The sequence below is a fragment of the Amblyraja radiata genome, chromosome 2 (assembly GCF_010909765.2).
Source record: "Amblyraja radiata isolate CabotCenter1 chromosome 2, sAmbRad1.1.pri, whole genome shotgun sequence".
Lineage (NCBI taxonomy): Eukaryota > Metazoa > Chordata > Chondrichthyes > Rajiformes > Rajidae > Amblyraja > Amblyraja radiata.
Window position 1 is genome coordinate 61,112,873 of NC_045957.1, and position 24,786 is coordinate 61,137,658.

Here is a 24,786-nt window from a genome sequence, read left to right on the forward strand (position 1 = left end):
AGCAGGACATGTTACACCAGGATTGATGTTCTACCAACCTTGTTCTTTTAGGGAGGGTTTAAACTGAAGTGACAGAGTGCTGGGGAGACATAGGAAAAGGAAAGAAAAATAGGGAAAAGAAAATGAAAAGTGGATATTAGAAAAATTAACGGCATAAAACAAATGGGGCAAAGTGCAAAATCATCCAACGATGTTAAGTAGACACGCCTAAAATCTTTGCATGTTTATAGCTTATGGATGAATTACTAGCACAAATTAGTGCAAATTAGTATAATATTGGAATTACAAACCATGGCTGTCATGAACTAAATATTGGAAGTGAACATTCAGGGGGAATTCAATATTTAGGAAGGACAAGTAAAGAGGAAAATGAAATAGGTTGGTATTTCTGGACAAAGAGGAGATTAACACAATAGTGAGAAAAGATATTGGCTCTGGTGTTGAATCAACATAGACAGAGCTAAGAAATATCAAAGGGCTGGAAATGCAAGTGGAACATAGACTGAGTCCAAATAATAGTGGTTATGTTGGAGATAGCAGGACATTAGAGGTATGTGTAATAAGGACATAACTCCATCCATGGTGTGGCGACAGCTCTTCCAAATACCACAAGAAATTGCAGAGATTTGTGGATGTAGCCCAGTCTATTACACAGACCAGCCCCTTTCCATCACTGTCTTGGAAAGCAGCTAACATAAGCAAGGATCATTTTCATCCCGGTCATTCCCTCTTCTGTCAGGCAGAAGATGCAAAAGCTTGAAAACAGATACCAACAGATCCAGGACCAGCTTCTTTCCCACTGCATTCAGACTATTGAATGATCCTTGCATAAACTTGGGTGTAGTCCCGATCTTCTAATATACACAGTTATTAGACAAGTTACAAAGTCCAAGGCAGACCTTGGACTTTGTAACTTTAATGCTGTAACACTATATTTTGCACTCTGGAATGTTTTTCTCTTTGCACAACGAGTTGTACTTGCATATGATTTGATCATACTCGAGTATCGTGATTTGACTGGATAGCACGCAAACAAAAACTGTTCACTCTATCTCGGTATACGTGTCAGTAATTAGCCAGTACCAATACCACCTATAATCATGGGTGACTTTAAGCTGTACAGAGATTGGGCTAACTTAATTCATAATAATAATAATATGGAGGAGAAATTCCTGAGTGCGTTCATACAGGTTTTTTGGATCAGCATATTGAGGATTCGACTGGAGAACAGGTCATACTAAAATGTGTTTTGTGTACTGACAAAGGTTAATTATCAAGTGATATCTTGCCAGATGCCTTGAGAAGGAGGGACCATGATATATTAGAATTCTTCTTTGAGATAAAATACGATATAGCTGACAATAGTCCTCATCTAATTAAAGGAAGCTATAAGGCCATTTGACTTGGATGGATTGGAAAATGTCATTTATGGGACAGTGGATTCACCATGGCAGACATTTAAGCAGTGCATGGATGTTCTTTTTGGTCTGGTGCAAAAAAACAGGAAGGTGGTTCACCTGTGGCCAGTTAAGTTCAATATTAGACCTAAGGATGAGAAATATAAATTGAGCCAAAAAGCAGCAAACCTAAGGACGAGGAATAATTTATATAGGTTTATTATTGTTATGTGCACAGAGGCACAGTGAAAATCTGCTTTGTATGCTATCCAGTCAGATCAGATAATACTGTATATAGATACAATCGTCAAACCTGTACTATAGGTAGGGACAAGGAGATACATAGTGCAGAATATCGTTCTCAGCATTGCAGCGCACCAGTGCCATAGACAAAGGCCAATGTCCGCAATGGGGTGGAGATGAATCTGACAGTACCTCAGCTTATGGTAGGACTGTTCAGAAGCCTAATAATGTAGGGGGAAAAGCTGTTCCTATATTTGGTGGTGCACATTTTTAAACCCCTGTACTTTATTTTGAACAGCATGACAGCATGATTTAGGCATTATCTATATTACTAAATCTCTGATCTTGACCGCTTTTGGCCCACTGTGCTGCGATTTCCGACAGAACGCCGCCACCTACGGCCGTCATTTTTGGCCACCTCGCTCAGAGCCCCCCTCCGCTTTACGGGTGCGGAGGATTTTTCCCATCTATGACAAATCAGAGAGATATTAATGTTTTTTTTTTAAATCACCATTCTCTCTGCTGCCCCTGCTGGAGGGAGTGGGAGGGACTATAAAACCAGGAAGTGGTGCGCCTCACTCAGTCTCTGCAAGATGGATAAAGCCAAGGGTCACGTCTCTCTTAGCTCTGAATAACACTGAACAAATGTCTACACAACTGTGAGTACCCTTAATGTGGTTTGAAAATGAAAATATGGTTTGTTTGAAGTAAAAAGGCACTGCCTGCAAATGGTTGTTTGGGTGCTTTCGCTTGAAGTTGAAAGGCACTACATACTGCAAATGGTAGCTTGGGAGCTTTGGTTTAAAGTTAAAAGGCACTACTTACTGCAAATGGAGGCTTGGGAGCTTTGGCTTGAAGTTGAAAGGCACTACTTACTGAAAATGGTGGCTTAGGTGTTTTGCTTGAAGTTGAAAGGCACTACTTACTGCAAATGGTGGCTTGTGTGTTTTGGCTTGAAGTTGAAAGGCACTGCAAATGGTGGCTTGGGTGCGTTGGCTTGCGGCTGAAAGGCACTACTTACTGCAAATGGTGGCTTGGGTGCGTTGGCTTGCGGCTGAAAGGCACTACTTACTGCTAATGGTGGCTTTGGTGTTTTGGCTTGAAGTTGAAAGACACTACTTACTGCAAATGGTGGCTTGGGTGCTTTGCTTGAAATTGAAAGGCACTACTTACTGCAAATGGTGGCTTGGGTGCTTTGGCTTGAAGTTGAAAGGCACTACTTACTGCAAATGGTAGCTTGGGTGCTTTGGCTTGAAGTTGAAAGACACTACTTACTGCAAATGGTGGCTTGGGTGCTTTGCTTGAAGTTGAAAGGCAATACTTACTGCAAATGGTGGCTTGGGTGCTTTGGCTTGAAGTTGATAGGCACTACTTACTGCAAATGATGGCTTGGTTGATTTGGCTTGAAGTTGAAAGGCACTTCTACTGCAAATGGTGGCTTGGGTGCTTTGGCTTGAAGTTGAAAGGCACTACTTACTGCAAATGGTGGCTTGGGTGCTTTGGCTTGAGGTTGAAAGGCACTACTTACTGCAAATGGTGGCTTGGGTGCTTTAGCTTGAAGTTGCACTACTTACTGCAAATGGTGGCTTGGGTGCTTTGGCTTGAAGTTGAAAGGCACTACTTACTGCTAATGGTGGCTTTGGTGCTTTGGCTTGAAGTTGAAAGACACTACACTGCAAATTGTGGCTTGGGTGCTTTGGCTTGAAGTTGAAAGGCACTACTTACTGCAAATGGTAGCTTGGGTGCTTGGGCTTGAAGTTGAAAGGCACTACTTACTGCAAATGGCGGCTTGGGTGCTTTGGCTTGAAGTTAAAAGGCACTACTGCAAATGCACTACTGCAAATGCACTTACTTCCTGTTTGCACTGTATATTGATTTTAGATAAAACGCTACCACTTACGGCTGTGATTTTTGGCCATCTTACTCAGTCCCCCCCTCCGCTGAGCAGGTGCAGAGAATTATTCCCATCAATGAAAAATAAAAGTGTTATTAGTGTTTACATTTTTTTGATAATCTCTCTCCTGTCAATCACACCCTGAAAGCCACACCTTTTCCGGTGTGAGGGGGAGGGGTTATAAAACCCAGAAGTGTGGGTGTGGCTCAGTCTCTGCATTATGGGGGAGGGAGAGGTCATGACTCTGTCTGAGCTGTGAATCAACTGAACACACTGAATGCCTACTGAACTGTGGGTTTGGTGTTTTGTGTGGTTTTATGGTGGTTTCACCCTGCATGAAATGGTATGAAGCTGCATTTGAATTTGGTGACCTTGCACCCTGCTTGAAGTGGAATGAAACTGCACTTGAATTTGGTGCCCTTGCATCCTGCTTGAAGTGGTATGAAACTGCACTGAATTTGGTGGCCTTGGATCCAGCTTGAAGTGGTATGAAACTGCACTTGAATTCGGTGGCCTTGCACCCGGCTCATAGTGGTAAGAAACTGCACTTGAATTTGGTGGCCTTGCACCCTGCTTGAAATGGAATTTCAAGGAATAGTCATGAGTCAACTGCCAGCCCACCAGCCGTGAGTAAGCTGCCAGCAGATCAGGCTTGAGGGACTGAGCTGCCACCCCAAGAACCCATACCAGCACTCCAGAAAGCCCCCCCACTGGCCACCAATATTGGAATTGTTGGAGAGGTGGAATATTGCGTTGGGGAACCAGCCTTCCCGTGTGAACATGGGACCAATTGGTCCCACTTAGTCCAGTAGAATAATACAGCACAGGACCTTGCCCATCGACCCACAATGTCTGTGCCAAGTTAAAGTAATCTCTGTCTGCACAGGATCCATTATCCCTCCATTTCCTGCATATCCATGTGTCTATCTAAAACCATCTTAAATTAAACCATATACCCACTTTAACACTCTTTTTGTATTGCCACTTTCAGGGAGCCATGACCCTCGACCCCAAGATTCCTTTTTTATCAATGCTGTTAGAGATTATTGCCATTAACTAACCCAGTTCAGAATCCAAACGACCAAGTAACCTTACATCCCATGCATTTTAATTTCAATTATTAAAGAAACACTAACGGGGCACTTGGATAAACATGACTTCATCGGACAGAACCAGCATGGTTTTGTGAAGGGGAAGTCCTGTTTAACGAATCTGCTCGAATTCTTTGAGGAAGTAACAACCCGGGTGGATAAAGGGGAACCGGTGGATGTGGTATACTTGGACTTCCAAAAGGCTTTTGACAAGGTGCCACATAAGAGACTATTGCTAAAAATAAAAAATTATGGGATTGGGGGTAATATATTAGCATGGGTAGAGGATTGGCTAACAAATAGGAAGCAGAGAGTGGGGATAAATGGTTCATACTCGGGATGGCAACCGGTAACTAGCGGGGTTCCGCAAGGGTCGGTGCTGGGACCCCAGTTGTTCACAATTTATATAAATGATTTGGAGGAGGGAACCAAGTGTAATATATCAAAATTTGCGGACGATACAAAAATGGGAGGAAAAGTAGGGGATGAGGAGGATAGGAAGAGTCTGCAAAAGGATATAGATAAGCTAGGTGAGTGGGCAACAACTTGGCAGATGAAATTTAATACTAATAAATGTGAAGTCATTCACTTTGGGAAAAAAAATGATAGGGCAAGTTATTTTCTAAATGAGGAGGAGCTGCGTTGTAATGCAACGCAAAGGGATCTAGGGGTATTAGTACATGAATCACTAAAAGTTAGTATGCAGGTGCAGCAAGCAATCAGGAAGGCCAATGGAGTTTTGGCCTTTATTGCTAGGGGGATTGAGTATAAAAACACGGAGGTCTTGCTGCAGCTGTACACAGTATTAGTGAGACCACATTTGGAATACTGTGTACAGTTCTGGGGTCCATACTTAAGAAAGGATGTACTAGCCCTGGAGGCAGTGCAGCGAAGGTTTACAAGATTAATTCCTGCAATGAGGGGATTGACATATGAGGAAAGGTTAAGTAGGCTGGAACTCTACTCTTTGGAGTTTAGAAGAATGAGAGGCGATCTCATTGAAACATATAAGATCGTGAGGGGCCTTGATCGGGTGGATGCACCGAGGATGTTCCCAATGATCGGGGAAACTAGAACTAGAGGACATAGTTGCAGAATAAGGGGGGGCTCTTTTAAAACTGAGATGAGGAAGAACTTCTTCACCCAGAGGGTGGTTAATTTATGGAATTCACTGCCCCAGGGAGCAGTGGAAGCAGAAACTTTAAATATATTTAAGACTAAAATAGATGGTTTTTTAGCTGCCAAGGGGATAAGGGGCTACGGGGAGAGGGCAGGGATATGGACCTAGGTATGGTTAGTATAGTAAGACCTGAGTGATCTCCTGGACAAGTGTCGATCGCCTGGATTGGGGTCGGAGAGGAATTTCCCGGATTTTTTTCCCGAATTGGACCTGGGTTTTTATCCGGTTTTTTGCCTCCCCCAGGAGATCACGAGGTTCTTGGGGTGGAGAGGGGTGATAGCGGTATAAAGGGGAGGGTAGTGTCTTGTGTTCTGTGTCTTGTGTCTACTGTTTGTGGGTAAGTGTGTCTGTTTAGTGTTCAGCCATGAGCGAATGGCGGTGCGGGCTCGACGGACCTGGTGGTCTACTCTCGCACCTACTTTCTATGTTTCTATGTTTCTATGTTTCTCCATCAGCTTACAATGAACAATTTTATCAAATGCCTTACTAAAATCAATGTAAACAACATCATTGTCACACCTCAAAAATCTCAATCAAGTTCTTAAAAGCTTACATGCTGCAATCAAAGCAATGCTGACTGTTCCGAAGCAGGAGTTTCCTGGACAGGACCTACAGTGAGGTAGTCACGCCGAGGATACGGGAAGAACGAAGGTGTGTGACTGAGAGAAAGGGTGGTAACCGTGGAGTGCAGGAGACCCAGGTGGCTGTGCCTAATGAAAACAGGTATGCCCTCTTGGGAACTGTCCGGGGAGACGATGTTTCCAGTCCATGGTATCAAAGTGTAGGTACCAGCATGGATAGCAGGTTGGCTGGATGGCAGAAGGCAAAGAGTAGGAATAAAGGGGGCTTTTTCTGGTTGGCTGCCAGTGACTAGCGGAGTTCCGCAGGGCTTGATGCAGGGGCCGCTCCTCACGTTGTATATTAATGATTTGGATTTGGAAGGCTTTGTGGTCAAGTTTGTGGATTATGTGAAAATAAGTGGAGGGGCAGGTAGTGTAGAGAAAGTATGGACTGCAGAAGGACTTGGACTGGTTGGGAGAGTGGGTAGAGAAGTGGCCGATGGAATATAGTGTAGCAAAGTGTGGAGTCATGCATTATGGTAGTTGGAATAAAGGCGTAGACCAGGGGCCTCCAAACTTTCTAGCATGAAGGCTACATTATGTATTTGGCACATATTTGCAGGCTGTATGAAAAAATAAAGAAAGAACTTAAGTAAAACAAATGGAAGAAATTCAAAACAAAACTTGTAGCCACTCACTCACTCACTCACTCACTCACCCACTCACTCACCCACACACTTACCCACTCACCCCTTCACCCACTCACCCCTTCACCCACTCACCCACCCACTCACCCACCCACTCACCCACCCACCCACTGACTCACCCACCCACCCACTCACTCACTCACCCACACATTCACCCAATCACACACTCACTCACTCACTCTCTCACTCTCTCACTCTCTCACTCACTCACTCACTCACTCACTCACTCACTCACCCATTCACTCACCCACACATTCACCCAATCACTTATTCACTAACTCACCCACTCACTCACAGGCCGCTGTCGCTGACCTTCACTGACTTCCCGGGGCCACCGATGCTACCTCCGCCGACCGTATTTCTACTCTAGCCCCCCACGGGCTTCCACCAGCAACTCCGCCGACCCTCGCCTCTCCTCTGGCAACAAGTGGGCCAGAGCCGTCACCTCATCAGAGTTCCAGGCTCAGCACCAGGCCCACAATCTCCATGATGCAGACAGCACGTGGTCTGACTCTGCTGGGTCCTAGTGTTCCTCCCCTCCTACAGGGAACCTCAGTAGTGATGGGTCTTCTTCCCCTTCCCCCTCTTTTAACCCAGTTACCCTGACCACACACCCGCTAGTTACAATTCCCCGCTGTTTTGGCTTTTTTATTTTACAGAGGTGCCGGAGAAGCACTGCACCCCTGGGTATTAGTCACATACAACTAATGGTAACCTGTCAGCAGCTGCATGCAAACCCTCAACTTGATAGCTTACGGCAAAATGACGTGTAAGTTCCTGCTAAATAGCCCGCCGTATGGAACGTGTTAAGAGCTTGCTGCGGGCCGGATAAATTCTCGTAGGCTAGGTTGGATATGGCCCGCGGGGCCATAGTTTGAAGACCCCTGGCGTGGACTATTCTAAATGGGGAGAGAATCCAGAAATCTGAACCACTTCATTTGGTTCATCCGTTGTACAATATTGCACAATATTTATGTTGTTTATTTTATACTACTTCAGATTGCAATAAATTCTGTGCACTATTTTTTGCCTTTGTTATGTTTACTGTGTCATGACCACGTACCCTTCAGTTTTATGTGAATAAGGAATTTCATTGTTCACAAAGCACTTCACGTGCTGCAGTAACTCAGCGTGTCAGGCAGCAGCTCTGGAGAACTTGGACAGATGACGTTTCATTGTACCTTTGGTGTATTTGACAATAAACCAATCCAATCATAGGATTTTTTTTCTCCTTGATGCCCATTAACACCATGTTTGGTTTTTTGACCCCATACTCGATCAAAAAAACTTTAATTTGGTTTCACTTAAGCAAACTCTTAATGTTCTCAATATACATAAACAAATGATAGCCGCTTGTATAATCTCCATGGTAGGAAGATAATGGCTTTAGTGCAACATGTGGCTCTATTTAATATTCCTTGTTGCTGTTGCAAATGGTGATTATTAGTTCAAGCAGCAATTGGGAAGGGAGACGGAAATGAAATGCAAAGGCTGGTATCCTGGGTACTGGGCACTTTATTATTTTTCAAGACTGCAGATCTCTGGTAATGTAGGAGAATTGGACTATGTTCATGCATTTTGCTTTGGTAAGTTAATCAATGATTGTTGTTTTTTTGGAATAGACCTTGAGTGACAACTAATTCTGGAATGAGAGAGAATCCAACTTTTATAATGGAGCATGTTCATTCCATCCCTCAGCAGCATATGCCCGGTGCCTTGGTTTGGGTTGATCTCTGCATTCTGCATCTAGTTTCATAGCCTACAGACAGAGTGAAGTCAGTGTATTTTGATGTGCTTGGATTTCACCAACGATTTTGACATATGAGATATTTTCCTTTAGCTGAGGCATAAACTATAAGAAATGCAATCACGCTAGAATTGTTAGGTCACAGCTTCAGTATTGTGTATAGTTCATGTCACTCTATTGATTGTGGTAGAGGGGATGCAAAGGAGATTTATGACTATGTTGCCAGTATTGGACAGTTTTATCCACAAGGAAAGATTGGGTGGCTTGCATTGTTTGCATCAGATCAGGTAGGTTGGGGAGCCTGATTTGAGGTTTATAAAATTGTGAGGACCTAAATAATAACAAACAGGAAGAATCTATTTCCCTTCTCTGATAGATAAAAAAAATACAAGGATATAAATTTATAATAATTGCAGAAGAATTGGAGAGAAAATTAGGATTTGTTTTTCATCTTGCGGTTGATGGGCTTCTGGAACTTGCCTAGAAGTACCGTGGAGGCAGAAACAATTAATTCTTTTTTTTAAATGATTTGCCAGATCAATGGGTCAAATGGCCACCAATGTTGCAAATTGTATGTCATTTTATTTATGATTTTTGTGGTAGCATTTTGACTGAAAAAATGTGCAAAATATTGCTTCGTTCCATCTTAAAAGCTTGGTGTAATTACTATTTTACTATTTTGACAGTAAGTAACTGTTTTAGCATTATACTGTACAACTACCTTTTTTGTTCATAACCCATTCTTCATTCAGAAAGAATGTGTAACGAAGATGTGGATCATTTGATAGCATTCATACATTTCAAAAAATGAGAGTACGATGTGAAGGGATTTGTATTTGATCACTGGGTCCAGACTGTAATCTTGTAAATCTTAAGTACTCAGTGTGAAAACAGACACAAATTAGCAATATTAACTGAATATGAATCAACAATGCAATTAAAAAAAAATAGTTTAGAGTATTAATTTTACAGCATATCAATTTTATTTGTAAGGGTTGATCTGATGTTTGGCATAATTTAATGAACTGTATTATTTGGGTTATATTACTGCCTGCTCTGATATTTCTTGAAACAGACATGTCAAGTTTTCTTAAAATCAGTAGACCGGGGATGGAGGAAGATTAAGCAGGGCCCGACTCCAAATTTCACTTCTTGACCTCACCAGAAAGTCTCAGATACCATATTCTCCACAGCTGATAAACCACATGATTTTCACAGGAAAGTTTTAGTAAATTCCTAAACCTAGTGATGCCATTGAAACTTTTTTGTTGCTTTCACTCAGTAAAATGGGATGAACGTTTTTTTAAATAATTTGTATGATTTGGCAATAATTGATTGTTTTAAAATGTCACGTGGAGTGCAGGATTTGTCTATGGAATCAATGGCCAAATATTTTAAAGGCTATGCTTCATCTTGAACTAATTTGGTATTTCTTCACAGGAAAGTCAAGAAGGGATCATTGCTCATAGATTCGAGCACTATTGACCCTGTAGTTTCTAAGGAAATAGCCAAAGCAGCAGAAAAGACTGGAGCGTTATTCATGGATGCGCCTGTATCAGGAGGTATGCTTGCTTAAGAAGTAAGACATTTTCATAAAAGAAATGCCTGCAAGAAAGCTGTCCATCATGGAGGTAGAGTGTGTTTAACTGTTCCTCCTCTTAACTGACTAGAGCAGAAATCAGTAAACAAAGTAAATTTCATGTGTGTGTATTTGGACAGAAAGTACATCCTTCTCCCAGCTCAATAAATTGGGATGAGTCACCTGATGAGCGAGATGAAATTTAATGACAGACAGGAATCTTTGCAGAAAGCATAACAATATTTCAGGGAAGAAGAGCGGCAGCTTGTAAATTCCCTTCACTCTTCAGGATTGTTGCAAGAGTTTTTTCCCCTCCAGGGCCCTGGATTCAATTCAGACCTTGTGCTACCATTGGGAGATTTGTACATTCTCCCTGTGACTGCAAGGGTCGCCCCTGGGTGCTCTGATTTCCTCTCTCATGCTAAAAGAGTGTTGATAGTTTAATTGTCCTGGTATGTATGGGTGGCAGGAAAATTGGGGCGAGATGATGATCCCGTGAAGGATAATTGGTTACAAGAAAAAAAGTGGGGAGATGGAATAAGTGGGGTTGCTCTGAGAGAGCATGGCCTTGAGTGGCCAAACAGCAGCATCTAGTTATTACTCTATGACTCCTATTTAAAGCATTCTTAACAATGACAGTAATGTAAGTTGAAGAAGAAATAGTGCTTGGGAGCTGGTCATCATGCAAGCGAACTGTTTAAGTACTTCATTGACCTAGAATTAGTGGGAAAGGCACTGGGAATAAGGGTCAATTATCGGGCAGACTGGGAATATATAGTGCAGGGTAAATTTTGTTTTTTAGTTTAGAGATACAGCACGGAAACAGACCCACGCTGACCAGCGATCCCCGCACACTAACTCTCCTATACATTATCCTATCCTAGGGACAATTTACAATTTTACCTATGTCAATTAACCTACAAACCTGTACGTCTTTGGAGTGTGGGAGGAAACCGGAGCACCCGAAGAAAACTCATGCAGGTCACTGGGAGAAAGTACAAACTTTGTACAGCCAGCACCTGTAGTCAGGATCGAACCCAGTCCTCTGGCACTGTAAGGAAGCAACTCTACCGTTGCCACCATACAAATTAATAGTTTAGAACAATTTGACCGAGTGAGATATTATGTTGCAGTTGCGTGATACAAACTGCATGCATATGCATCTGTTTTTGATATTTAATCTGCTTCTGCTTTACCATCACAAACAGATTCATAATGTCCAAAGATGTTCTGTTCTGTAATAAATATTGTATAAATGAAGGCTATAATATCAGACCCAATGATTTACAGTGACAGTGATTATATGGCTGTTGGATTTTTGTCAGAAAGCCATGATTGGAAATTTATTTTTATATTCCCATTCCCATGGATTATATTTTTAATCATAACTCCATTTTAATCCCCCAGGGATATTGATGCACCAGCATGTGCCAATTGGTGTTGGGTGTCAGGTATTTGGCGATGGAAGGACGGAATATAGCTTTGCATGAAAGTTGGGTTGGTGTGCAGAATCTGGGTACATGTTTGACTTCAAAGCAGTCATTTTTCAGTCCACCAGTAATAGGGGAGCAATGTGAAGGATTGTAAGCATTAGATGGTTTCTTGTGATTTAATGCCATTTTAGTCAGCAAACACTTTTAGATAAGCTGTAGATAGCAAGCACATTCAGGGTTGGGTGGTTTTCTTGTTGTGTTTGAGGCAGCAGAAGTTTGCAGCAGGGTGATGCCATCCGGTTAATAGGTTCCCGCCCATAAAGGGTGCACCTACGGGTTGGCGCCAAGCTGCAGCGCTGCTGCTGCGAAATGGGTGGTGAAATGCAGGTTTGGCTCTGTCATTTCTGGATACCTTGATGTGGAAGAATCTGGAATGGAGTATAGTTTAGAAGTTACCCAGTATTTAATGTTGTTGAATTCTCAAAGTAACCACATTTTCTGGAAGGTGTAAATGGACCTAGAGTATCTTAGGTGATTTTTATTTCCCAAAACCCTTGCAAGGCAAATCACTGAAAGATTTACGTTAACTTAGAGCTAATGGAAAGATATGAGCTTGTGCTTGGCCTGAAGAGTTTGATGGAGCTCTTTTATTAAAAACACTCTTTTTTGGGGGCTGGATGTGGGTGTCATTGGCAAGTTAAGCATTTATTGCCTGTCTCTAAATGTGCTTGAGCTAGTGGAATTGAAATGTTTGTGAACTGCTGATGGGTTAAGAGTTGCAGGATTTTGACCTCGTGACAATAATGATATATTTTCAAGTTTGGATGGTGCATGGTTGGAGAATCTGCAAGTGGTAGTGATCCCATATTTCTATGCCCTCGTCCATCTTGCTGCTAGTAATTGCAGTTTTACAGATGCCAGGGAAGTACTCTATGAGGAAATTGCAATGTATTTTGTAGACAGTACACACTTGAAAGTGGTGAGTGAAAGGGATGAGGTGGTAAAGAGGGCCTTTGGCATGTTTGCTTGCATTTTAAAGGGTATTGAGCACAAAAGTTAGGACATCATGATGCAACATGCACAATTCATTGGCGAGACCACACTTGGAGTACAGTGTGCAGTTTTGGTCACCCAGCTATATGAAGGATATCATTAATTTGGAAAGGGTGTGGAGGATATTCACCAGGATTTTACCTGGGTTTGCAGGCTTGAGTTATGGGGAGAGGTTCAATAGACCAGGATTTTTTTCTTTGGAGCGTAGGAAGCTAAGGGATGACTTAGTGAGGTGTCTAAGATCATGAGGGGGTTCACAGTCATCTTGTTATGGTAGAGGATTCTAAATCTACGGGGCATAGGCTGGGGTAAGAAGAGATAAATTTAAGGGGGATCTCAGGGGTAACTATTTTTCACTAAGAGGATGGTGTGTATCTGGAATGAGCTGCCAGAGGAAGCTATCTAAGCAGATACAATTACAACTTTCAAAACATATTTGGATACATATATGGATAGGAAGGGTTTAGAGGGATATAGTCCAAATGCAAGCAAATGTGACATGCCCAGAATGCCAATAGATAGAATTGGACATGCCCTTTTCCATGCGATATTGTTCTGACTATGACTGCTGCCATGAAGACCATTGGTGGAGAAGAATGAAGGTTTAGGCTGGTGATTTGAATATTGATCAAGTGGGCTGCTTTTTTCTTGCATGATTATGCAATGCTTGAATGTTATTGAAGTTGCACTCATCCAGGTATCATTCCTTCATTCTCCTCACGTGCCTTGTAAATGCTAAAAAGTTTTTAAGATGTCAGGTTGTACGCCATAAGACACAGGATACTCGGTCTCTGAGCTGATCTCGTGGCCTCCCTATTTATGTGGCTTGTCCAATTCTGTTCTGGTTGATGGTGGGGAACTTGGTGATGGCTGTGACATTGAATTTTGGGGTAGGTGTTTATGTCTCTCCTTATCTTGTTGAAAATGATAGTTTCCAAGCTTTTTGGATGGTGAGAATGTTACTGCTTATCTGTCAATGTCTGAATGTCATTCTGCATGCGATATGGGCTAATTTATTTGCTGAGGTGTTGGAAATGGAATTGGATATATGGCATTTGAAAAAAAAGTCTGCTCATTGAAAATGACTTGGTTGTTTGTAATGCTTGTCTTTAGAATAGGCCATTTATAGGACAAATTATTACTGATTCAATTATGGGATTGGGAGATAACAATGGAAATCAGTTGTGATTAACTATCTGTATGAAGAAGGGTCTCTACCCGAAACGTCACCCATTCCTCTTCTCCAGAGATGCTGCCTGTCCCGCTGATTTACTCCAGCATTTGTGACTACAATATACCACATTCTGGGATGTTTTTATTTTTGGCCATCCTTTCGCCATGGAAGGTGTTGACTCCTTTCTATGGTCTTGGATACCTGGTGGCATCTTATTCAAGTAAGAGAATGTAAATATTGATATTAGGCTGTTATACTATGAACCCATCATAACCTGAACCTTCAAAATAATTTCAGAGAGACTCCAGCATGAGTGGTCAGTGATTGAAGCAAATCTGGGATTTTTTCATTAATTTCCTTCCTATGGCATGTGGCCATAATACCTATGATAAGACCCATCACAACATCAGCTGACATAATCAACCCAATAGAGGTGGAGGACTCAGTGTTTATTCATTGATATTTACTTTGTGTAGTGCTTATCATTGTAAAGTTTTGTATCTGAAAATAATTTGTAACATTCAAAGCTAGAGAGAAAATCAGCATTTGGGATAGCAGCAGTTTTTGATGATCACCGGAATTTTGCTGCTAGCTGGCACAATTACTTGTTGAGGATCTGTATTGAAGTACCTCAGGTGGGAGAAACTATACATAATACTAGTTTTCAACATAATGTCCTGCAAAAAGAACAATATTTTGGAAGATAAATACAATGCATGATTCCATGGAGGGAAGTAAATACCCTCCCCTAATTAATCATGTTGGTATGTTAGATCTTTTACTTTCAGTTATCACATAGTGCATACAAATTAGACTTTATCGTGTATTGGGGAAGTCATCTGTCAATATAATGCATGACTAAAACCTACCTAATATATAATTGTTCAAAATTGCAAAGTATTGTCCTTCCCATGAAAACAGCATTTAACAAGGTGGCTTGCTGGCATAGTGGTAGAGCTACTGCCTTACAGTGCCAGAGAGATGAGGTGAGACCCGGGTCATAGATCCTGACCTCAAGTGCTGTCTGTACGGAGTTTGTACGTTCTTCCCATGACCTGTGAGGGTTTTCTCTGAGATCTTCGGTTTCCTCGCACACTACAAAGATGTACAGGTTTGTAGGTGAAATGGCTTAGTGTAAATGTAAACAATTATTTCTAATGTGTGTAGGGTAGTGTTAATGTGCGGGGATCGCTGGTCGGCACCTACTCGGTGGGCCGAATGGCCTGTTTCCGCCCTATATCTCTAAACTAAACTAAACTGTTTATTCATTGGATGTTTTCAAGAGAGATAGATCTATCTCTTAGGTCTAAAGGAATCAAAGGATATGGGGGAAAAGCAGGAACGGGTATTGATTTTGGCTGTACGTTAGTTGTATTTATATAGCACGTTTAAATCAACTCGTGTTGAAACCAAAGTGCTTTCCATAGAAGAAATAAAGAAATATGGCCATATTGAATGGCTCGAAGGGCCTAATGGCCTTGCTCCACCAATTTTCTATGTTTCTAAAATCCATCATTGTCTTAATTTTCCAATACTGCCCTCCATTATCAAACTGTACGGTGATTGAAGAATAATTATATATTATATATTATTAATTATATTAATAAGCCCTGTATACATGTCTTAGTAATTGACCAAATTGTTTTCTAAGAATAATTTAATTTCCGTCTCCACTCTTCTCTGCAGCTTGGGTCATAATTTATTGGCTATCAGTAGCCCGCTTGGATTTACACAGGAAGTTTTTCATGTTTTTGTGTCTCGGCTTTAAGTTACAGCTGCCCATTTCAAGTATCAAGAGTATTATGTTTAGTCAAATCTATTGTGGTCTTTTTCACATTTATTACATGATAAATTTTGATAAGCAATTCTACTCTTCTTCTGGTAGTCTGGATACCAAGACTACTTCAACCTCCTTGGACTTATCCTCGGCTGAACAGCTAACCCACAGCAAAGAAACAATTGAATCATTATCACATCAAGTAGTATATTTTTCCGCAAGCAGATCTGGGGATTAAATACAGATTTCAAAATGTAGGTCTGGGCTTCATTTTAATACATCTTTGACATGAAAGAATGGTATTCAAATCCACTGCATTGCCCCTTTGCCAGTTCTCCTGGCATTAATACAATTGTGTTTTATTAATGTAATAATAATATAATCTTCACCAGAAAGGTAAAGCCCTGGCAAGTGTTTTATCCCTGCAATAATGTTTCATTGGCACAACTGGACCCAATTATTTGCTACCGGGTGTTAACATTTATGCAGCTATTTTAATGTTTTCATGTTTTCACATCTTGTGTGATTTGATGTGTATGTTCCATACATTTTTTCCTGTGATAAATTTGTTTATTTTAAAGAAAACTAAAAATAACTGGAGTATCTTAACCAATTTGAAAGTTCATAGATATATCATTGTGGAAAGGAGCAAGTCACTCAAGACATTCTAGATCTCATGTTGGCCTCCATTTATGAAACTTTTGGCAATGTCACAAAGTATAACCTGCTTTATGTTACAATTTTTCATTGTTACTAGCCAGCTACATCTCTGTTTATGTTAACCAAGCATTGGGAGCCTTGTATGCTAATTCTGTTTTGTGTGGCAACACCAAGCTTTGTAGCAGCTAGTAATGGTTTCAAAAGGAAGGCTGGTAATGGCTTGTAAAGTTATTTATTTAAAATAATATATAAATTGGCTGCGTGATAAACTGGAATTAATTTTTTTGGCATAAGTAACTTATGGGCAGGAAGCAACTTATTTTGTCATATATAAGTAAGTTGAATTGGTTTTAAGTGGAGTTTAGGAAGTTCAAATGAAACCTATTTAATTCAGTGCTGAAATCAGTACATTCTAATTACCTTGTTTAATATGATAGGAGTTTGTGGACACACACAATCATATCAATCTGTCATTGATTTAAAGACATGTCTGGTATTGTACACATCAAATGCTGAAATTACTTTAGAGTCTTCTAACTTGAGTTAATGACAGTTTTACTCAACTCAGGACTTAGTGGAAAATGAAGCTCGGTTGTAAATTACCTCCCCAACACCATAAACTTTAGGATATGGGGATTGTGTGGTCCTTGATTTAGATTGTTTGTTTATCAGCTGGCGCCTGGTCTGGAGTTGAGATTTGTAGATGTAAATCTCTTGACAGAACTTGAAAACTCCTGCTGGCTGCTTTCTTTATGACTTGGGGTAAATTGATTTGAAAGTTCTGCTTTAATAATGATACATGTGTGTTCCTTTCCAAAGCATTTTACCAAAGTGCCCTCGTTTGGAGCATTTGAATTGTGACTCGTTGTTGACACTTGCGTCAAGAGGCAGCAATTATCATTGTGGCTGTGAATATCCCTTTTCACAATGATTTATCAGCCTATTAGATTTCATAACAGACAGGAATATTTTGCAGATTTTTCATGACCCTGACAACAAGTATTAAACTTTTACAGAAATTCAAACAATATTCAACAAAAAAATACACCAATGAAGCTTGGGTTGATCAAAAGTACTATGACTAATAATTACTCTTTTCATCCACTGTGCATCAAATGTATCATGTTTATAATAATTAAATATAATATAAAAATATTGCATTGGATTTTTAAAATATTTTTAATTATCAGTTTGATTCTAAATGATGATTATGAAAATAATTCAATTTGAAATGTTGAAGTAACTGGATGTAAGATGGTGAAATGAAATTATCGCTTCCACAGTACAATCATAACAGTGCGTTACCCACAAGAAAAAATCCATGGTTCATCCGTGGAATTCTCTGCCACAGAAGGCAGTGGAGGCCAATTCACTGGATGTTTTCAAGAGAGAGTTAGATTTAGCTTCTTTTTGCCTATGGAGTGTACAGCCTAAAGTTGGAGGACAACTTGTTCTATTTGATCTTATTTGATTGTGCACGCCGGGTTGATTGCATTAGTCGAAACAGGGCGGACCACGTGAAGGTTGCAATCTTCCACCTAAGATTTAGCTCTTCGGGCTAAAGGAATCAAAGGATATGGGGGAAAACCAGGAACGGGGTACTGATTTTAGATGATCAGCCATGTTCATATTGAATGGCTCGAAGGGCCGAATGGCCTACTACTGCACATATTTTTCTGTGTTTCTATGTTTCTTCCGAGAAGATGGTGATTTGTAATTTTTTTAAGCCACTGGATTGTTACGAATACCTTGGGTGCCACATTGGTGCTGCTAGTGGTGCCAGTTCCTCAGCGTTAGTGGCCCAGGTTCAACACTGACCTTGAGTGCTATCTGTCTCTACTTTATCTCTCTCTGACTGTCTGATGCATCCATAATAATCTTTATTACAAATGTAATATATTTTGATTTGGCAATGCAGCAGGAGGGGTATTGTATTTCCAAGTCAAGTTGTGTTTGGGGTTTTTAACCTGCTTTGAATGGATTCTGATCAAATGTTAGTTCTTCTTGGTAAGGCTGACTCTCTTTTGTAACAGAACTGCAGGAGAGAAAGCAAGAACAGTCCTACCCGAGTGTTGAGCTGATTTAGGCCTACTCATCAAGTGCATCAATATCAGATTTGTTTGTGAAAAAACTCATGACTTGTTAACAAAAGGGGAGAACTTCAATCTAGAATAAAATTCCAAGATTTTGATACAAAGGGTTTTGTTCATGCTACTCTTCTAAAGCCTCTCCAAAAGAGGGCAGGACGATTCATTCATATGTGAGATAATTATGCTATTGCTGAATTTTTAAATATTCTGTGCCTTGGACATTCTTCCAGGAGAATATAAATTGCAGGTAATAACCGAAGTTCTGCAGATTCTGGTCCCTCGTAATTTGTTTTTCCTGTATTTAATTTTCTTTTAAAATATGCAAATGAGGGCCTGCAATTGACTAGTCAATTTCATACTGCTCGCCATGACGTGCATTGAAATTGCCTGTCAAGTTTATTGAAGGCACACATTATGTGTCTGCTTTTTTTTGCTGCTGCTCATTTTGAAAATGAAACATATTAATTCCCCAGCATTAAAATCTATACAGCCTTTTGAACAGGGCTCTGTAAATGAGTTCTCAGTTTAGAGTAATCGAGCTCTACAACACAGAAACGGGCTCTTCAGCCCACCTTATCCATGCCAACCAAGTTTCTTCCGTTATCTACAGCATTGTTGCTCAGTCATGATGGGTATTTTGAAGGAAATGCAGATGCCAATAACTGCACAAACAACATTCATCCAAGTGTAAGGTGGTATTGCAGATTGGTTACGTTGTTAGTGTAGCTTTTCACATATCTGTGCTGATCTTCATAGCCCCCTAGAACTTGTAAATTGGATACAACAATTTACTATACCCTTTTGAATTAATTAATATTGCTGAACAATTCTTTTAAGTGGCATATACTGCTTTGTCTTGTTCAAGATAGTTCTTAAATTGTTAAATCAATTTGAAAGGCAAGACCCACATTAAAAGCAGTAAATGGATCGAAGTGCAGGGAGATCAAAGTTGTTCCCTGGAATGGTTAGTTGTAAAAGTCTGAAGGTTGTGCATCACAATAAACAGAGGGAGTTCTAAGGTTTTAAAGTTCTGGGAAAGGATGAGAGTATATCTTGATGTGTAGGAAAGTATCTTCACTGTCGTAAAATTGTTCAGTAAATTATTTGAATGCATTTTGTTTTTGTCTGAATGTGATGGATGTTCGGCAGCTTTGGCGGGAACAATATTTTGCAATTGTGTAAAGACTTTAAATAAGGCCATCAAAAAGGCCAAAAGGGACTGCTCCAAGCTGGAGGATGAGACGGATGTTCGGCAGCTGTGGCGGGGCCTGAATGCAATCACCTCCTACAAGGCGAAATCAGGAGGCAGCACACATGTCAGTGAAACTTCACTCCCTGACGAGCTCAATGCGTTTTACGCACGCTTTGCTAGGGAGAACACTGATGTGCATACTCGAGCCCCCATTCGCTGTGATGGTATTTCAGTCACGGTCATTGAGGTTGGCGTCAGAAAATCCTTCAGAGGGGTGTACCCTCGGAAAGCGCGTGGACCTGATGGCATACCCGGTCGTGTTCTAAAAACCTGTGCGGACCAACTGGCTTGAGATTTTACGGACATTTTCAACCTCACTTCTGAGGTTCCCACCTGCTTTAAAAGGGCATCAATTATACCGGTGCCCAAGCAGAGCAAGGTGACGTGCCTCAATGATTATCGACCAGTGGCACTAACGTCGGTGGTGATGAAGTGCTTTGAGAGGTTGATCATGGTGCAAATCAACTACTACCTCGACAAAAACCTGGACCCACTGCAGGTCGCTTACCACCACAACAAATCAATGGTGGATGCGATCTCACTGGCTCTCCACTCCGCTCTGGACCACTTGGACAACTAAAACTCATATGTCAGGCTGTTATTCCTTGACTACAACTCGGCATTTAACACAATCATCCCCTCCAAGCTGGTTACCAAACTCTCAGAACTGGGTCTCTGCGCATCCCTCTGCAATTGGATTCTCGACTTCCTCATTCACAGACCACAATCTGTTCGTATTGGTGGAAATGTGTCAGCCTCGATAACAATCAGCATGGGAGCACCTCAAGGCTGCGTGCTCAGCCGCCTGCTGTACTCACTCTATACTCATGACTGCGTAGCGGTTCATAGTGCGAACTCCATCATCCGGGGAGATGGCCAGCCCTGCCGGCAGTCTGTTCGTTTATTCACCTTTTTGTTATTTTTAGCGTCTGTTTAAAGTTTGTTTTTATGTTCTTCGGTTTGTTTTTATGTGAGGGGAGTAGGGGGGGGGGGGATCGGGGGAAACTTTTTTTTTTCAAGTTCTTACCTTCCCGGAGATGTGATCATTATTCGGATCACATTCTCCGGGCTCTACGGCCTACCATCGTTGGAGCTGGGAGCCGCCTCGGACTGTCGTGAGCCCCACCGCGGGGCGCGGACTTAACATCGGAGCGGATCCCTTGCCTGGGATCGCGACCACCGTGGACTTACCATCAAGGGCTTGCAGTCTCGGGAGCGGCCCCCGACCGAGGAAGAACAAAGGAAGAGACTTGAACTTTATTTAGCCTTCCATCACAGTGAGGAATGTGCAGGAGTCACTGTGGTGGATGTTCATGTTAAAATGTGTTTTTGAGTCTGTTGCTTTTAATTGTATGACTGACCTGGCCAGTGAAATTCCTCGTATGTTGCAAAACATACTTGGCGAGTAAAATCTGATTCTGATTCATCAAGTTCGCTGTCGCCACCATTGTTGTGGGACGTATCACTGATGTAGATGAGTCAGAGTATAGAAGTGAGCTCGACCGTTTGACCAAATGGTGCCCGCACAATAACCTGTCTCTCAACACCAGCAAAACAAAGAAACTGATTGTGGACTTTGGGAGGGGTAGGATGGGGACCCATAGTCCCGTTTATATCAACGGGTCGATGGTGGAGAGGGTCAAGAGCTTCAAATTCCTGGGCGTGCACATCTCTGAAGATCTCTGCTGGTCCGAGAACACGGATGCAATTATAAAGAAAGCACATCAGCGCCTCTACTTCCTGAGAAGATTTTCAGGAGAGTCGGTGTGTCAAGGAGGACTCTCTCGAACTTCTACAGGTGCACAGTAGAGAGCATGCTGACCGGTTGCATTGTGGCTTGGTTCGGCAACTTGAGCGCCCAGGAGCGGAAAAGACTGCAAAAAGTTGTAAACACTGCCCAGTCCATCATTGGCTCTGACCTCCCTACCATCGGGGGGATCTACCGCAGTCGCTGCCTCAAAAAGGCTGCCAGCATCATCAAGGACCCACACCATCCTGGCCACTCACTCATCTCCCCGCTGCCCTCAGGTAGAAGGTACAGGAGCCTGAAATCTGCAACATCCAGGTTCTGGAATAGCTACTTCCCCACAGCCATCAGGCTATTAAACTCAACTCATACAAACTCTGAACATTAATAGCCCATTGCACTTTATCTGTTTATTTATTTATGTGTGTGTGTATATATATATATATATATATATATATTCAATGGTATATGGACATACTGACCTGTATTTATGCTTACTATATTCTGTTGTGCTGAAGCAAAGCAAGAATTTAATTGTCCTATCTGGGACACATGACAATAAACTCTCTTGAATCTTGAATATGGGTTAACTTCTTAACCCTCATCTAACGCACCAGTAGATGGCATTATAGCCAAATCTGGGGAGCCTTTCAAAGAGGCACAATTGTAACCTGTATCTAGCTTTCGTTATTTAACTCTTATGGCAGGGAAAGAATTCAGTCCTGTGAACAAAATAAGTTGTGTAGTTGTGCCATTAATCAGGCAACAAATGTATTAATCTTCTTTCCGCCTGCAGACCTGAATTTATTACGTGTGCATGTTGTCAATTAATCATTTATTTTATTTTTTTATTTTAATTTTAATTAAAATCCCTGAGAAATTCTAATGAAATTGTGTTGCTCTTATATGAATCCCAAAGTGGGCCTAATCAGAAGTGGGTTTTGAAGAAAGGGTGAATGAAGAAGCATGTTTCATATTATATGGTGAAAATCTTTTTGCTATTTCCCTCATAATCTTGTGCACACACATGCATAAACAAATGTGAAAATGGTATGCCTTACAAAATTACTCCTGGAAATCCTTTCCGTTAATTGCTAATGTTATTTTGTTAAGGGTGTATTTGTTTCCAGTTATTAAGATCACAGTGTATTAACTGAATCAATGCAGCTCGGGGTTATTATAAATTGTTGTACATACTCCTTCAGCCTTGGAAGAAAATTGTTGGATTTTTATTGGTCTTTAGAAAATGTTGATCTGTCAGTTTCAATGCTGTTATTTGTATTTGCTTCTCTTCAAGTTGTTTACTTGTGATTGGTCTTGATGCCTTAGTTTTAGTTTTGTTTCCTGAGAGTCCATTTTCCTTTTGGTTGAGATGCTAAATCAATGTCCCGATTGTACGCTCAGGTGGTTGTTAAAGGTCTTGATGTTAACATTTCATTGTTAACTGTGCTGTAGAAGCACTTCATTGGTTGTAAAGATGTCCTGAGGTCATGGAAGGCGCCATATAAGTGCAAGTCTTTTACTTTCCTCGCAACAATGCTGTCTTTGTTGTTGTGGACTCTTGCTGTTTCTGGCTGACATGTACTTTGGCTTGTTGCCTTTCATTTTCACGCTCAGACTGATTAATTTACTTTTTCCTACCAGCTTTCAGATTTTCCTTTTGCTTATTATGTTAACATGTCATTTCAGATTTTTTTTCAGATCTGAGTTTTGTTCTTGATTCAGATGAATGACTCTTCCAATGCTCTCTTTTGTACTGTGCTTTGGGAAATCTGTCAATGCAGCCCTTCAACTGGTTCCACTGTTAATTAGATCTACTGTTAATTAGTGCCAGGGTCCAACATAATGCATTGGCTCCACGCATACCTTAATTAACCAGTCATAATCCAGTGCCTTTTTGTGTATCCATGATGTCTTTGCTTTACAGTAGGTGGATTGATTTACACTCTGCCAATTGTGGAAGAAGTGTGCAGGTACAATCAGATTCACCCAATGTTTAACATGATTGGTTTATGTGAGAGTGAAATATATTAACTGAAGTTCTCTCTCTGTTATCTCCCTGGTTTAGTTTGTAGGTATATTTCAAATCTCAGAAATAAGTTTAAAACATTATTTCATGTAACTCATAGGTGTGTGGTGTCATTGGTAGAAGATTTATGTAGAGCAATAATGTGAAGACAATATTTAGCTCTTGGGACTAAAGGAATCAAGGGATATGGGGAAAAAGCAGGAACGGGGTACTGATTTTAGATGATCAGCCATGATCATATTGAATGGCGGTGCTGGCTCAATGGGCCGAATGGCCTACTCCTGCACCTATTTTTCTATGTTTTTTATATCAACTAATAATGGCAACCGCTTGCCTTCCTGCCCGTGATGTTGTGCTTCAAGTAGTGGAAAACAGAAGGTGGCAACAGAAGCTCAGCAAATTTTTCGTATTTCAGTAAATCGTTCTTCAAAATATCAATCACTTCCCTTTTGATCGATTGTTGTGTATAGGCAGAAAGTGTATTCTGATCATGAGTACTTTCTGTATATATGTCTATTAAGAAAATTATTCTCCTCGTATTCACCTTTTATCTTTTCCCAAAACATTACATTTGTGACCACTGGTCCATGAACCAAAGCTACACCTCTGTCAAATCTCCTTTGACCTTTACTCCAAAGTGAACAACCCAAGTGTCCCCAGGGTAACCTGCAGCTAAAGCCCTTTACTTTGGAATGATTCTAATAAATATTTTCTGTATGTTCTCTATGCTCTTCATATTCTTGCCAAAGTGAGGTGACCAATAATCAATCCAGAACTCCAGTTGTGATCTAGGTTGTTTATCCAGGTTGAGTTTAGGCTTCTTTCCTTTGTGTTCACTTATAAACAGAAAAATATTTTAATTTGTGATGGTAGTTCCTAAAACATAAGTATTTATTAACTGGAAGTAGATAAAATGTTGCCCAGTTTGCATAAACCATGCTATGCTCGTATAAACATATGTACATTTTTATGGAACTTTATCCCTGAAATACAGTATTTTGTGAAAGAAGATCACTGTGATCTTCAGTAGGTTTTCAGAAGCTACTGCGGAGGCAGAGGAAACCAGTGATGGTCATAAATGCCAGAAACTGACAGCATTGGATATTGTCGGCAGCCTAGTATTCTAGCTGCAGGTGGTCTGAATGTTCACCCCCGCATATGAATGTTTTTCTC

General features: G+C 41.0%; 1 protein-coding gene across 1 annotated transcript in view; it reads left to right on the forward strand.

The window, feature by feature from the left end:
* hibadh (3-hydroxyisobutyrate dehydrogenase) overlaps positions 1-24,786 on the forward strand; it is a 115,348-nt gene that overhangs the window by 17,392 nt on the left and 73,170 nt on the right. Inside the window, exon 4 of the mRNA XM_033047518.1 lies at positions 10,260-10,381. Coding sequence (XP_032903409.1) covers positions 10,260-10,381 — 122 coding nt within the window. The remainder of the gene's footprint in view (positions 1-10,259; positions 10,382-24,786) is intronic.